A 15901-nucleotide genomic window follows, 5' to 3' on the forward strand; every position below is an offset into this window, starting at 1 on the left:
GAGTCTGTTTTATTACGGTTTTAAAATTCTCTGCAGGCCAGACATCCAATTATTACCTGCACCTCTCATCACGTGGACCCCTCCCAAGGTTGCACCCTTGGAATGCCACTGAAAACACCTCCTCTGAGATGAGAGGTAAAGGTTTATGAGTCACTTTAGAGAAGAGATTCAGTCTTTACGTTTTTTTCTGTGTGCCATGAGATGAAAAGGGATGGCTGAGGAGAGCGGTAAAGGATTAGAACAGCTACAAAGCATGACTCAGTGCCAGGGACCTGGGCTTCAAGGTGCTAAACAGTCTCAGCCCACCTACAGCCCACAGTGTCATCAGTCATCAGGGAGAGGGAGAAGGCAGCCGTTTTCTCCACCCAACTCCATTCACACCCCCAAGAGAAGGTTAGAATCCGGCAGGGTTTGCTTGGCACGTAGCCAGTGCCTCTGCCTAAGCAAAAAGGCACCAGCAGCCTCTCCAGATGCTCTGGCATCAGAAAGCGCTCTTCAGAACCTGAGGAAGGCTGAAGAATTGGACAGGAAAGCCACAATGCAGTTTATCACTTGAGTCATGCTTGCACCCTTGTCATTTTGCATGGGATAAATACGAATTTTGATTAATCTACAGGAAAACGATTTTTCACTAGCAAGAACTAACAAAGAAGACTATGTTTGCATGTCGATTTCTTTGGCCTCTTCCCAGAGCAATCAGCATCAATAACATTGCCTCGCCCAACAGAAGATACACATACATACATATGCACACACACACACATGCACACAGACACGCACACCGTGCCATGAAAGGACGTATGAACCCATTAACCACTCAGGGTTATGCCAAACCAACCAAAGTGAAAGCATCCTTCCAATTTCAAGACACTGCTGAACGAATCCCACGTGGGGACCGCCAGGCACTGTGCTAAAGGATATAGAGTGATAACTTTTTGGAGCAGTTCAGCAGAGGAAATGAGAATTCGGTGCATGGTCAGCAGGACTTGCAACAGTTGGTTACTTCGACACAGGTTTCCATCTGCATCTGAAAACATAAAGAGCAGCTTCTGAGCAAGGCCCCAGAGAGGAATTAGTTACCTGGTGGGACACCTGCCAGCCCCCTATCACTCCCGGTGGAAGACCAGAGGGCGGGCTCTGCAGGCCCAGCGCCCTGCCCCCACTGACTCTGACACCACACATCCATCCCTCCGTTCTTTGCTTTTCTTTATCCTCCAGCTGCATCCTCCCCAACCCCAAGTGTCCATTTTGAGGCTCATGAACCACGCTGCCAGAAAGGTGGTAGAATCGTGGGGAAAGGATAACATTTGCACCGGTACATGCGAGTCTCTGTTGAAAGCAGAAGCAGATCCAGGCTTTGTGATGCCTGAAAGGCATATAACGGGGGAAGGAGGAAGTCCTTTCTAGGGTCAGAGGGAAAAAAGTTATAGTCTTACCAGATTACAGTTAAAATACCTTATTCTTGCAAGTTTTACAAAAACATATGACCATATGAATACATTTCTAGGGCTGCCCCATGGCCTTGGAAGTGGGCTCATGCAAACGAGGGGTCGTGAAATGTAAGCTTCCCTAGTTCTACGGGCAGTGCGCTCTGGATGGGAATAAAGGAGGAAGACTATGGGCACACATGACTTTTGGAGATTATGGGTGGGTTACAAGTACCCATGATGATTTGTATCAAAGATCATGGTTAGCTCCTTACTTGGGTTTTGCAAATCCTGCTGGTACCACATAACAAGATGCATTCCATACAATGGCATTGGGTGCAAAGATTCCCCCTGGAGTGGTTTTCAAAATCTTTTCACATTTACGGCATGAAGTGTTAAGGGCTGTGCTGGTTATTCACTGCAGATCTAGTCTCTGTCCTTCACCGTGGACTGCATCACCAGGCTCCTTGCTAGCCAGCTTCCAGTTGGGTTCAGCCATTGGGATGCATCGGCAAGAGATGGGAGGAGAGAGAAGTAGGTACTTCTTTCTCCTTCCCTCTCTGCTTGGCACTACTTCCCTGTAGCTACAGGTCTCTTCAATGAGTGATCATGCTGCTTGGTCCCGCTTTGAGGGCTCTAGCTCTCACTGGGTGAGGGTGGTAACGACTTCTGGCTGTTGATAGTCTCTGGGTGCAGCATCTCTTAATTCCACTCTCATCTCTGTAAGTAGGCCCCCATCATTAAAGTGTCTTCACTTAAACAAACCATGTGAATTCTGTTCCCTGCTGGGAACTTGAATGATTCAGGGGAAAAAATCCAATGAAAGAATATACATGGGTTCTTTTATCATTTGCTAGCTCTTTAAAGCACGTTATACAAAAGGGGTTATCATTTTCATTCTTTCCAAGTATACCAAATGGTAAATGAAGGACATAGTGCATTTGGGCTCAGGATTCAGAAGTTCTGGCTCACTCGCAAATGATGAGTTAAAGTCATAGCTCACTGAGGAAATATAAGCAAACGCGACAAGATCGCTCACCTTCCCACCGCCAAATCCACCAATTTACCCGCATTCTATTACTCTTACTGCCTGCCTTCCTCTATTACCATGGAAGGTACTTCACAGGTCAATGCTTCCACTGAGCTCTGGGTCTCCTTTTTCTCAAGGACACTGACACTGTCTTTGTCCATGTTCTCTCCTCCAGTATCAACTTTCCTCTTTCTCTCGCCTGGTTTACTTCCACTGGCATTTAAGCACACCCCAGAATCTCCTATTTAAAACGAAATGAAATAAAACAAAACCTGAAACTCTAGGCACCTCTCCATTCTGTTCCCCTTTTCAGCAAAACCTCCATCATCAATTTCTCATCTCCCATTCCCTTTCATCCATACCATTTCTGACTCCTACCTCTCTTTCTTTTGTTGTTTTATTTGCGGTACGTGGGCCTCTCACTGTTGTGGCCTCTTCCGTTGCGGAGCACAGGCTCTGGACACGCAGGCTCAGCGGCTATGGCTCACGGGCCCAGCCGCTCCGTGGCATGTGGAATCTTCCCGGACCAGGGCACGAACCCGTGTCCCCTGCATCGGCAGGCGGACTCTCAACCACTGCGCCACCAGGGAAGCCCTCTCCTACCTTTCTTATTCCACACAATCTTTTATTTTCAAGGTCTCCAATCTTTTATTTTCAAGGTCCACATTGCCAAATCCAAGGGTTCATGTCTCTGTCCTCATCTTACTTTATGACTTGAGTTGCATTCAACCCAACCCAACCCAAGCTGACAACTCTCTCCTCCTTCCTGGAGCATTTTCTTCGCTTGGCTTCCACAACATCACACTCTCTCAGCTTCCCTCTCCAGCTCTTGTTCTGTCTCCTCTTCGTTTGCTGAGCTTTTAAATGTTACTGTGCTCTGTGGCTTAGTCCTCCCACTTCTTTTTTTTTCTAACAATTTTTAAAGTCTAAAACTTTTTAAGTTTTAAATTAAAAACATTTAACTTCTTTCTTCTAGGTAGGGGAATTCATCTAGTCGTTTGGCGAAAATACCATTGATATGCTCATGACTGCCCAACAGACATCTTCAGCCCTGAGTACCGAATTCTTATGTCCCACATCCTACTTGGCGAATCCACATAGATGTGTAATTTCTGACTTAACTCATACAAACAAAATTCATGACCTCTCCATCCCCTAATTCACTTCTCCTCCATTTTTCCTCATCTCAGGAAATGGTACCACCAGCCATCCTCTCAGTTACCCAAACAAAAAACCTAGTGGTCATCCTTCATTTCTCATTTTTCCTCGCATCCAATACATTAGCAAGTCTTGATTCTACTTTCAAAATATGCCTCAAACCTCTCCATGTTTCCCCATCCTTACCATCATGCTGTGTAGCCATTACCACGATGACCTAATTGACCTCCCTGTTTTCACTCTTATCCACTTACCCACAAACTGCTCTTCACACAGCAGCCAGGAGTGAGCTCCTAAAACCCATAAATCAGGGCATGTGCTTAATACGCTTCAATGGGTTCCATTATACTTGTAATAACACATGGACTCCTTGCTACAGCCAACAGAGCTCTACATGTTCTGGCCCCTGTTAGCCTCCCACTTCATTTCATACCATATTACTCCTCTCTATACCACTGTTTACACCTCGAACGCTCCAAGCTTATTCCTGCTTTGCATTTGTTATTTCCGTCAGTGTGGCCTTTCTTCCCTTGGCCCATTCATGTCATTTATGTCTCAGTTTCAAGGTCACATCCTCAGAAAGGTCTTCCTTAAACTACTTAAGGTAGCCATGGTCCTGCCTGAGTTTCTTCACAACACTTACCAGTGATCTGAAGTTCTCTTTCTTAATTTATTTTCTGAGTCTCTGCTAGAATATAAGCTTCATGAGACCTGACCTTGTCTGTTTTTTCCACAACCATATCTCTAGGGTCTACAACAGTGCTGATACATGACAGTTACTCATGAAACACTTCTTGAGTAAATGAGTGAACTACACCAAATAGGAGACCCCTTAACTCTTCATGTATCTTTGGATATTGAGTTTGCTTTTTTCATTAGCTATTTCATTAATGATATATAATATACACACATTTTCTTCTTGGCCACAGTTTATAAAAGAAACAAAGTTACAATCTGATAAATCATTTTAAAGAAGTATTCATCTAGCCTGTTATAGTTTTATAAATCGTTCATTACTTATTCTAAGCTTGCACTCTGGTGAGGTGGGGTTAGTACTGCTATCTGTTTTCTGGCCCACATAATTTCTGTAATATTTATCTCCTGCCACAAAAATTCTGCATAACAAAACACCCCAAAATTCAGTGCCTGAAAACAGTAATCTTTTTTTTTTTTTTCCTCAAGAGTCTGTAAGTTGGCTAGGGGTTGGCTGATATAGGCTGGGCTTTGCTAGGGCTCCTATCCTACGTGCCCCCCCAGCTTCCCTGGACCAGTGGGCTAGCCAGGGTATGCTCTTCTCATGGTGATGGCAGGGTGCTGTAGGACAACTGGAAGTATCCAAGGCCTCTCAGGCCTAGGCTTAGAACTGGCATGCTGTCACTTCTGCTTTATTCTGTGGGCCGAAGAAAGTAACTGCTGAATCTCAAGTCAAAGGGCAGGAACCTCAAAGTCATATGGAAAAGATCACTGACACAGAGAAGGTAAAATTGGGCGAGGAGGCAATAACACAATCAAATCTACCACAATTATACGGATGTAAGTTTTCAAGTCAGCATCTGACAATATAGTTTTTATAAGGCACCTTTCCTCACAGAATTATATAGTAGTGCTTCCATTCCTGTACGTTATGGTACAAAGCAGGAGAAACTGAAATACATTTGTAGGGTATGCATTAGAATGTTCCTGGAGTTATGGACACAGTCGCAGACTTATTCAGTATGAATAAAATCTAAGACTTGCTATCTCAATTGTTCTTTGTGGCTGGCTAGCATCCTTCCTGGATGCTCGTATATTAGGGAAAGGGGCTTAGCAGTAGCCTGGGTGAGATGAAAACCAAGTCACATACAGAAAGATTCAAGGACCCAAATAGGTTTACCATGGAGAAGACTCAGTAGAGATATTAAAATTATCTTCAAATATTTGTAACGTTAACTGTGGGAGAATGTTTAGACTTGTTCTGTGGGGCCACAAATGGCAGAACCAGAGAGGATGAATAGAAAAAGTTATGGGAAAGAGAACTGGGCACAACACGTGGCAGAAAATTCTAACCATTAAGCCTGCCCAACAACGGAAGCATTTGCATCACAGACCTCTGTATTCAAGAGGAGGCTGGGGAGGGACACTTTATTCAATTATTGTAATTGGCATTGAACCTATTATTTACTGAAGTCCTACTCAATACCAGGGGCTATGCTCAGCACTTTGATGTTATTTCTAATTCTCACAACACCTCTGCAGTGTTGATACTGCTCACAATTTACAGCTGAGGAAATGAAAGCACAGAGAGATTAGGTCGTTTGTTCTAGGTCAAAGAGACAATGGGTGGAGGAGCTCAGGATCTGGCTCCTGGTCTGTTCGATTCCAGATCCCCAGCTCTTTCCAAGACACTGCATGACCATTTGTCAGGATAGGGAATTCAAGTATTAAATGGGGGAAGGGGGCTAGAGTAGATGAGCTTTAAGATGTCTTCCAGTCCCTAGGGCTACAAGTCTAAGAGACACCACTGGAATATTGGATTGGAACCAATTAATGCACATTTGAAAGGATAGCTTTTTGCATCTGATGATTTCTGAAAAACTCTCACATGCCTTGGCGGATTGACAGTGATCATTCAAGTTGGCTTTAAAATAAGACGGGTGCTGTGCCTAAGATTCACAGTCACAGTCATTCTCCACTTTTGCCTCACACCCCCTCTTCCACAGAGTCCTGTGATGGTCCCCCACTACGGCGTGTTAATCCCCACATGCTCTGTGGGAGGGCAGGCTGGCATACGGTAAGGCCAGGAGGGCATCCCTCGGCACCTTGTTTCACAACCCCCTCGTAGATGCCCCTTCTTCTACAGAACTTCCTGGCATGTTCACTTGCCCTCATTCCCGCCACCACCTCTCCCCAACTCGACCATCGACCTCCCTACAACCTCATCAAGGATGCACTCCCCTCCCGCCCTCATCTCACGGAGCAGCACTTCTCCCTTCTTGAGGGGAAGAGCCACCCTTTGAAAGTCAGATTTCAAAGTGGCTGGTCAAGGGGAATCTACCTTCTAGACTGCTGGATTTTATTTTGATAATTTGATATAATTGCTGTAAGCTGATTTAAACATTTCAGTGAATAATTTAATTTTGTTTGCAGCTTTAGGCTTCTGAAAAATGCGGGGTGTCATACTAAAAATTCTAATACGTAAAATGTGCAATGCATAATAAAATGTGCATATTTTCTCATTACCATCTGCTTCTCCTTCTACTTCAGGGGGAGACTTCTTTAAAGGGTTGAAACCTCAGTGGGACACAAATTGCCCATCTTACGTACTCCATCACTCAACCTGGGGAGCAATGTGTGCTGCTAGGGAAGTATGCTAGTCAAAGATCCACCCGACCTGTGGACCATTTGCTCTACAGAGCAAACAGAAAAGCCATGTGGAGAGTCATTTCTCTGTGAGCCAGCAACTGGTTTTCCATCATCAGACTCAGTGCTGGCGTTAGCTATGCTTCATGGAATCACAGACTCTCACGGTGGAAAAGACTTTAGCTGTCTTCCACCTCAACCTTCTAGCTGTTGCATTACTTCCTCCTAAGGGCATCACAGGTAACTGGCTGACTAGGCTCTACTTACACCCTTCCAACGAGAGGATACAGCTCTCTAACTACTCTGTAGAGCAACTTTCATTCTACTTCAATTAAAAACATTTTATAATTAATCGACTCTGTGCAAGGCACTGTCCTAGGTACCAAAGGAGATATGAAGAGCTATAAGGAAACTCTTGTCTAGTTGGAGAATAAGACACGCACCCAACATACTTCATAATATCAGGCAGTCAGTGTTAGAAGTGAAACCCGTGGAGATCATGCTGAATGGTGGCAAAGTTCAGGGGAAGGAGAGATCCTATCCAGTCGTGGTGATTCAGGAAGCATCTCTTGCCATCTGCAGTGAGGTGACCCAAAGCTTCAGGATTCAAGAGGCCATCTGGTCTAGCCGTCTATCTCTCAACCTGCCCATAGCCTCTTTTCTTCCTTTCTGGGGTTTAATCTTAAATAAGCTGCTTGCCTAGAGTGATGCCCTGCTCCCTGATGATATGACTCCTGTGAGAACAAACTTGCAAATGGCTGCATTCGAGGCACTGCTTCTTGCTGACAAGGGGTGGGGGCAACGTTCCTACAGTGAAGGCTTGTCTGGGGGATGAGGCAGCAATGACTCGCTGCAAAATGGACATAAAACATGTCCAACACCAGAGAAACTCCAGTACAGAGTCCCTTCTTCCCCTGTGTTTCGGTTTCCATTGAAATCCCTTGATGTGCGAAGGGATTTTGTATGTATCAAAGACAGAGTATCAGAAATTGGTATATTGAGGGTAAGCAAGCTATCAGCATTGGGAGGGAATCACACAAAAGAACAGGTGTGTTGAAAACGGGGGCCAGAAAATGGCAATGGGAAAGCTAGTATCAGAAAGCCACGGGGCAGGTTTGGATCCAGAGCCTAGAGCAGGGCTGCAGCTGCTAATGCAGGTCAGTATCTCCAGTAACAGGAGAGACTGGATCTAGGCAGAACCTGACAGATACACACAGAGTTCTGAACGCATTACAACACGGTAAATGTTCCAAAGAAATAAACTCTACTTGACAGCAAGACTATTACACTCATTAGATCCTGTTTGGAGAGTGCAGAAAAACTGACAAGCTGAAAATAAGTTTACTGGTTTGTTGTGTGTTTGTTGGTCTGGTTTTTTAGGGCCGACAGCTGCAGCTGGGGTAGGAAGTGCATGCGAAGGAAGAATGTGGTGGCGCACACATGCTTTGAGCCCTCAGAGCTTTTCCTACCTGAGCAGCTTACAACATGTATCGGCAGCACCTTAATCTTTTCTCCAACCAGGAGAGAGCAAGGGGTTTGCTAAGGACGGAGTCTCGCTTCACAGGGCAAGCGTGAGAACCCGCGTGGCTGCCACTGGGGGAGCACTGGTGAGAGTTTAAACAACAGCTCTCCTGGGGGGTGAGGGGGACCCTGATTTGTGGTGCATGCAGATTTCTGTGGTATTAATACCCCCACTGTGGCCGATTCCAAGCCACCAATATGAAGTCAGACGGTGGAGCTGGGAGGAGATGCTTGCAGTCAGCTCTCAGCACCACGGGCTGCCGCTCTCATCCATGGACCCGGGGTCGGAAGGGCGGTGCCTGCTCAGCTTCCGTCCTACCTGGCACCTCGTTCCCAGGTGCTCCCAAACCCACTTTCCTCCTCACCTCACTCCTGACCTCACGCCCTCTGGGCCTTGCCTGGTGACTGCTCACCAGTTAACCCTGATGAGCACATTCCTCGGGGAGGAGGGGAGGACGCATGGGTGGATCCTCTCAGATGTCTGCATAGCAACAGCGACTTCTTGGAGTACTTGGTGCTCTAACCCAAGGAAGAACATTTTAACGTAGGGTGAGAATGCGGGAGAAGGGAAGCTCCCAGCCCTTATAAATCTAAGCCCCGCTCTGGTTCCCTCTGGGATAACCTGGTATATCATACCCAGACAAAACGTGCGCGTGCACACACAGCTGTCCTTGAAGCCCCCAGCAGCGGGAGAGCCACTGCTCTCCCTGGATGGGAACGCCTGAGGGCAAGACTTTGTTTTCACAGCACTGAGGCTCAAGGGACAGAACCACCTGGGCTGAGCACCTGAGTCGTACCGCTCTGCGAGCAGCTGGCACCGTGGGCACAGTTTTAAAGAGGAGGACACCGAGGTGTCGTGCGTTGGCCATGGTCTAGGGCTGGTGAGTGGAAGGTCCTGGACAGGATCGGCCCTCTGGCCCCCAGCCCAGGGCTCCTTCCTTGGCATCTACCTCTCCTCGGGGGATTGCTGGGAGGTGAGCGGGGGTAAGGCCTAGGTATACTGGGAAGAGCTCTGACTTCCAGCTGTGCACGCTACAAGGCTAAACCTCTTACACCCATATCTCAAAAGCCCTACATCCACATACCAACCCTGCCCTTCTCACTGCAGTCACGGTACAGACTAAAAATCTTCCTGGAGACCCGAACCCTTAAACCCACCACTTCTCATGACATCAGCACAAAGGCTGTTACTGGCACCATTTAGCTAGGACGACTAGACCCCAGAGAGCCCGTGGCCAGGTGGGTGAAAACACCAGTGCCCTGAGAGCTCACAGCCCCTGAGTGGCCCACCTCTCCCTCTTCCTGCAACAGAGGCTCCGCTCCCTCAGCCAAAGCAGACGGCCACGGGGACGGTCCTCCCCGCGCACGGCTTTGCTTCCGAAGCGTGAAGCTCTATGTAAAGGATGACCTAGATTTTTTGCATGAGCGACTGCAATCTATAAATGTCTAATCATGCGCACGAATTGCCTAAAGTGAAGAAGAGCTTTCAGCTCTATTGCCTCTGCTGAGCAAGGCCGTGGCCTTCCTTGGGGACTGCAGCCTCCATCCAGACTTGTCACGTCTCAAGAATCAGGGGTCTGAGAAGTCGTGAGGGAAGCTGTCCTCTTCAGTTCTGCAAATTGGACACAGTCCCGAGTGTGGAGGTCAGGGGGCTGGGCCGGCACTAAAAGACAAGGGGCGGGAGGAGGCGTGATGGGTATGGGGTAGGCCCGGTGATGGGGTCTGCGACCCAGTGATGGAGTCTGCGACCCAGTGATGGAGTCTGTGACACTGTGATGGAGTCTGCGACCCTGTGATGGACTCTGGGACGAAGCCATGACCTCAAATTCTAAGAGCCGTTGTTGGAAGGCGGCACCAACTGAACACCCTGGGCAGGTGGCCGCTTCTCCGAGGCCCATCTAAGTCCCTGGGAACAATCGAATTGTCCAGCTGGGTAGAGAAGCTGTGATTTGAGTCCTTGGTGAGCTGCTGTCAACGCAGCCTACTTGGCTCACACAGTGACTGTCCCCCGCACAGCACCACAAGAATGTGCCCGGCGGGGGGCGGACAGGCAGCAGGGCCCAGGCTCAGCTTCCCGAGGACATAGAGAGCTGCCCGCAGGTGGCTGGAGGGAGGCCAGCGGACCCAAGACAAAGACACAACACAACAGGGAAGGGAATCTGGGGCAGCCCTCCCTCGGCTCTCTCCTTGCTTGCTGGAGCACGTTCCTATCGCTTCAATCTTGTCTGTTAAATCCTGGGCCTTTTTTAGCGTATTTGTTGACAGGCTGGATAGGTATTAAGAAGCAGCTCAGGGAACTTTCCAAACACTGACCTAGTGAAATAACACAAGGCCTGTCTGAGACTTACTGGTTAGCCACGAACTCAGCCTTCTTCAGAAAGTTTTTCTCAGTATTGATTTGATCCTAACAGACCTAGACGCCTGGTTAATCTCGTTCCGGTGCACGACAGGGCTGAAGCAATCGGTGTACGTTGCCATAAAATGGCACTGCCCCCAACACTGTCTCACCACAAACTGTGCTTTCACCGTACGAACTGTCCTTGACTCATAATTCTCTGCAATGAACAGGCCTGGACAAAAAACATCATCACACCATCATGTATGGTAAAAGGACTGAGTAAACTCTTTTGTAATCAGACAGAAGTTATTCTGAAAGCCTCCTCGCCCCTTCTTTGGTTGTGGTTAGGATTAGATTACCTTTGATTAAAGACAGAGAAATGCTTAGTAAACTGGGAAGCACTGTCACGGTGGCGACCTGTTCTTATTTCTCTTGCTGGATTTGGAACACTACTTTGCTCCTGCTAGGCTTTCGTTATTCCAGAGTGGAACAATGATTTTTCATGAAATACTTCATTTTAACCACAACCCAAAGAGGGGCTGTCCACGCTGGTCTGTCACACTGTCCGTGCCCATGAGACCAGATGTGGTTTCCTGCAAGCATGGTTCCAATCCATGGCAGAGTAAGTAGGGGCCTTCCAAACTTCTTTCCAGTTCTACGTTCTAAGTGCAACCCGCCCCTCGGGCCCTCAAGACAGAAGGATTTCTTAGGGTTTACTGAGGTGCTAGAGAGAAATCTGCATGAGGACCCAGGAATGACTCTGAAAGACAGAGCTTCACAGGTGGGTGAGGAATCTCTTATTCACTGAAGGAAAGAAAAAACTGCTCTCTACTCAGGAGCCAAGAGCAAATAAGAAGGGGTTTCAAAGCAGCTCACGTCATGAACTGGCGTGGTGTCACCATCTTACAGAATAGCCAAAATGCAACGGAGACTCACAAAGTGGATACCAATCGGAAGATGGGAAGGCCGGGAGCACTAGCTGGTGTTCTGCCGGAGGAAATACAGCATCTGACCGGAACAAGTGAACTACATTCAAAGTCCAGCCTGACTTTCTCTCCCTCTCCCTCTCCCACTGGCGGTCTCTGTTGCTCTCCAGCTGTTAAACATACATGGGGCGCAGTACCAGGCCCTGTTCCAAGAGGGTCTTCACATGTATTAACTCTACGAGGTAGGTGGTATTGTCATGATAGATGAAGAAACCGAGGTTAAAAAAGGGGTAAGGCAACGTGCCCAAGTCTAGCTAGTCAAGGGCAGTCCTGGGATCTGAACCCAGGCTACCAAGCCCTGGGATAGCGCTGTCATTTCCACGCCTCAGTTTGCTCGTTTGCAGAATAAAAGCTTGATAATATCTTGCCTCCATCCCTCCCAGCACAGAGATAATCAGGAGATCAGTCAAGATAAGGAAAGCACTTTGATATCTTTTGGGGAGAACAAGGTCCTGCACTAAGTCCAAACCACCGTGATATCTGGTTGACTGGTGGGTCCTAAACATCTAGGCTGCCTGACAGTACAGTAGTCACGTAGCACACGAAACCTCGTGCCACTGCTGAAGTACAAACAACATGCATTTATTAGGGCCTTCTCTCCTCGCACGTTAGCTTATTTGAACCTCACACCAACTCTGCAGGATGGGTATTATTTTTATTATTTTACAGACGAGGAAACGGAGTAAGGTGAGGTGAGCTGCTTAAAGTCACGTGCGTGGTGAGTGCCTGACCTGAGTCCAGGTCTTTCAACTCAAGCCCGGCCCTTTCCACTGTATCCCACTGCTGCTCATTCTGGGTTGAGAAGATTAAAGGCACATCCTTTCCATCTCAGCTCTGGAGGGTTTCTGGTGCCAGCCTACCTGGAAAGGTACTGAGCATCCCTGGTGCTTGGGCAGGCTAGGCTATTGTGGTGATAGTTGTATTTGTTTTTTCTGTTTTGTAGCACAAGTGCCTGACCTAAGCTTTGATTGCTGAGGCATCCATTTCAAAGAGGTACCCTTCAAAGATGGCTATCTCTCAAATAAACACACTGCCAGCCACAAGACCAGATAAAGGGCCAGGCCACCTCCCTGCACTGAGGCTCCTTGGTTTTAGACATTGTGGTTGATTTCAATAACTGACCATTGGGCTACTTGTTTTTGCCTCTCCTCATACTTTAGAAACTCCTGCCCTTATGTCTTAATTTCACCAATAAAGACTGAGCCCATCAAACATTAGACCCACCCTCGACCCCAATATATTCAGAACCCCTGGCCTGCGTGCCCTTTCTCTTTCTTTCTCTCCTCTCTCCCTCCCCCCACCCCAACCTTGCTGTGTGGCCCTAGGTATGCTGTGTAATTTCCAGGTCTTGTAAGCAATAAACTTTTATTTTTTCAAAGTTTCCTGAGGGTTATTGCTGAACAGTGTCTTGTAATCATAATAAGAACCATCTCCTTTTGAGATGGGCACAGAAGAGTCCTGCTATAGGCATTCTAATTTTCGCCACAGCTCTGCAGGGTAGACGTTGCTGTTTCACACATGAAGAAACAGACACAAGGGAGGTAAAATTACTCATGCTTACCACTCATTTGTAGTCCCACAGCTAGGAAGTGGCAGGAAGGGACTACAAATTATTGTGCTGGTTATTTTCTCATTCTGAGTCCAGAGCTGTAGTCTCTGGGGTACATTCCAACACCCCCAGTGGATGCCTGCAACCAAAGATAGTACCAAACCCTATACTATATACACCATGTATGTTTTTTCCTTTACCAGTGAGTGGGTAGAGTCTACAGTGTGGATCTGCTGGACAAAGGGATGATTCATGTCCTGGGCAGGATGAAGCAGGACGGTGTGAGATTTCATCATCATACTCGGAATGCCATGCAATTAAAAAACTAAAAATAGAGTTACCATAGGATCCTGCAATCCCACTACATATATCTAGAGAAAACTCTAATTCGAAAAGATACATGCACCTCATTGTTCATAGCAGCACTATTTACGACAGCCAAGACATGGAAGCAACCTAGATGTCCACTGACAGATGAATGGATAAGGAAGATGTGGAGTGTGTGTGTGTGTGTACACACACACACACACACACACAAACGGAATATTACTTGGCCATAAAAAGAATGAAATAATGCCATTTGCAGCAACATGGATGGACCTGGAGATTATCATACTAAGTGAAGTAAGCCGGACGAAGACAAATACCCTATGATGTCACTTATACGTGGAATCTAAAAATTAGTACAAACGAACTTATTTACAAAACAGAAACAGTCTCACAGACATAGAAAACAAACTTATGGTTACCAAAGGGGAAAGGGGAGGAGGGATAAATTAGGAATTTGGGATTAACAGATACACATCACTATATGTAAAATAGATAAACAATGAGGATTTACTGTATAGCACAGGGAACTGTACTGAATATTTTGTAATAACCTATAAGGGAAAAGAATCTGAAAAAGAATATATATATATGTAAACACACACACATATATATACACATATATATGTATATATACACACACATACATATATACACATATATATATCTGAATCACTTTGCTGTACACCTGAAACTAACATGATATTGTAAATCAACTCTACTTCAATAAAAAAAATAAAAATACACAGATTTAAAAATATCCCATAAAAAATAAGAAAATGAAACCTATGAATTATTTACTTCTGGAATTTTCCATTTAATATTTTCAGACTGCAGTTGACCATGGGTAACAAACTTCAGAAAGCAAAGCCTCAGATAAGGGGAGACTGCTCTGTATAAGAACAGATACTGACTAGTAGCCAGTGATAAACACAAAACAGTAGCTGTGCACTTATTGAAAGAAGAAAGATGGAAGTAGAATGGAAGAAAGATGTATGTAGAAAGGATTTTTATGTCTGAGATGTGAGGGGATACAAGGAGGTGATGGTAAAGGAATAATTACAGTTTTTAAGAAGAAAGTGTAAAAAGACGAATCAAGAAACGATAAGGACATAAAGCAGGACCTAATGTTCAGGCTCTTCTTTCAATCTGTGTTAATGCCACTGGCATTTAATTCCATTCACAGATCTAGACAGAGCATCCCCTTGACACAGTGACAATCAGAGATTCCCAGATATCTTTAAGGGTCCTGAAATTTAACATCATTGTGCAATAGAACAATTCTCCTCAAGTGAGAAAAGCTTAGACTACAGTTCAAAAAGCCTTCCTGGGCTTGCGATCTAGATAAGAATTGCCAAAGTATATCCACTGAAAAACTGACATTTTCAGGACTGAAAGGGTAAAGGGAGATGCCTGAAGAAGCTGACATCCTGAGTTTCTGTGGGATCTAATAGGCTGATGCCAAGATTTCTTCGACTTGTGTCCTCAACTGATCAGCAAGTCCTTGGTCAGCTCTGGAGCCTGCTCTGAGCAGAGCAGAGCAGGAGGGGATGCCGAGGGCAGGGCCACCAACCCCACATGGCACTGAAAATAACACTAAACAGCTGGACACGCCTGAGCACAGCACTTTTCACCTTACACAGTACTTCCACATGCTTGGTCTCATTTGACCATCACATCCACCTTGTGAGGTGGGTAGGGACACAGTCACTTTGCAGATGAAAAAGGCACAAAAACAGGGCTGATGTTCAGTCTGTCCAAGTGGCATCTGTGTGGACTGATGGGGCCTGTGCCGTGCCAATTACTAAGTATTTTGAATATCACCCTGGATGAACAATTGGCCCATGGTTAATACCACCACCAGTGGCAGGGATGGTGTTCCGGGCTTGGATATTCTCATAACAAGTCCAGGGTCTTTGTTCTAAGAGAGCTGTGCCTAGTAGTGTGGGGAATGCAGAGATAACCAGGGTCCTGTCCCAGCAACTGTCCAGAAGCTGCCAGCTATAATATGGTACAGAACACAGAAGGGCCTGGAGGGAGGTACAAACAAAACACTAAGGCAGTGTGGGGAAAGGGGAAGGCTAGATTTGACTAGAAGAAATGGCTCAACCTTTATGAAGAGGTGGCATGAGGTGGGTCTTGAAGGAGGGGTCAAATATTGACAGACTAAGATGGAGGTAAAGACATTCTGGGTGAGGGAAGAAATGGTTTCTACTCTCGGAGATC

The 15901-nt window shown here is 46.3% G+C and overlaps 1 protein-coding gene across 2 annotated transcripts in view; it reads right to left on the reverse strand.

The window, feature by feature from the left end:
* RASGRP1 (RAS guanyl releasing protein 1) overlaps positions 1 to 15901 on the reverse strand; it is a gene marked incomplete at both ends in the record, with an annotated part of 84260 nt that overhangs the window by 43615 nt on the left and 24744 nt on the right. For both annotated transcript variants that reach the window (XM_082834782.1, XM_082834781.1), the window contains one exon: positions 907 to 1027. In XM_082834782.1, the coding sequence (XP_082690908.1) occupies positions 907 to 1027 (121 nt within the window). The remainder of the gene's footprint in view (positions 1 to 906; positions 1028 to 15901) is intronic.

Source organism: Leucopleurus acutus (assembly GCF_964270905.1).
Source record: "Leucopleurus acutus genome assembly, chromosome: 1".
Taxonomy (NCBI): domain Eukaryota; kingdom Metazoa; phylum Chordata; class Mammalia; order Artiodactyla; family Delphinidae; genus Leucopleurus; species Leucopleurus acutus.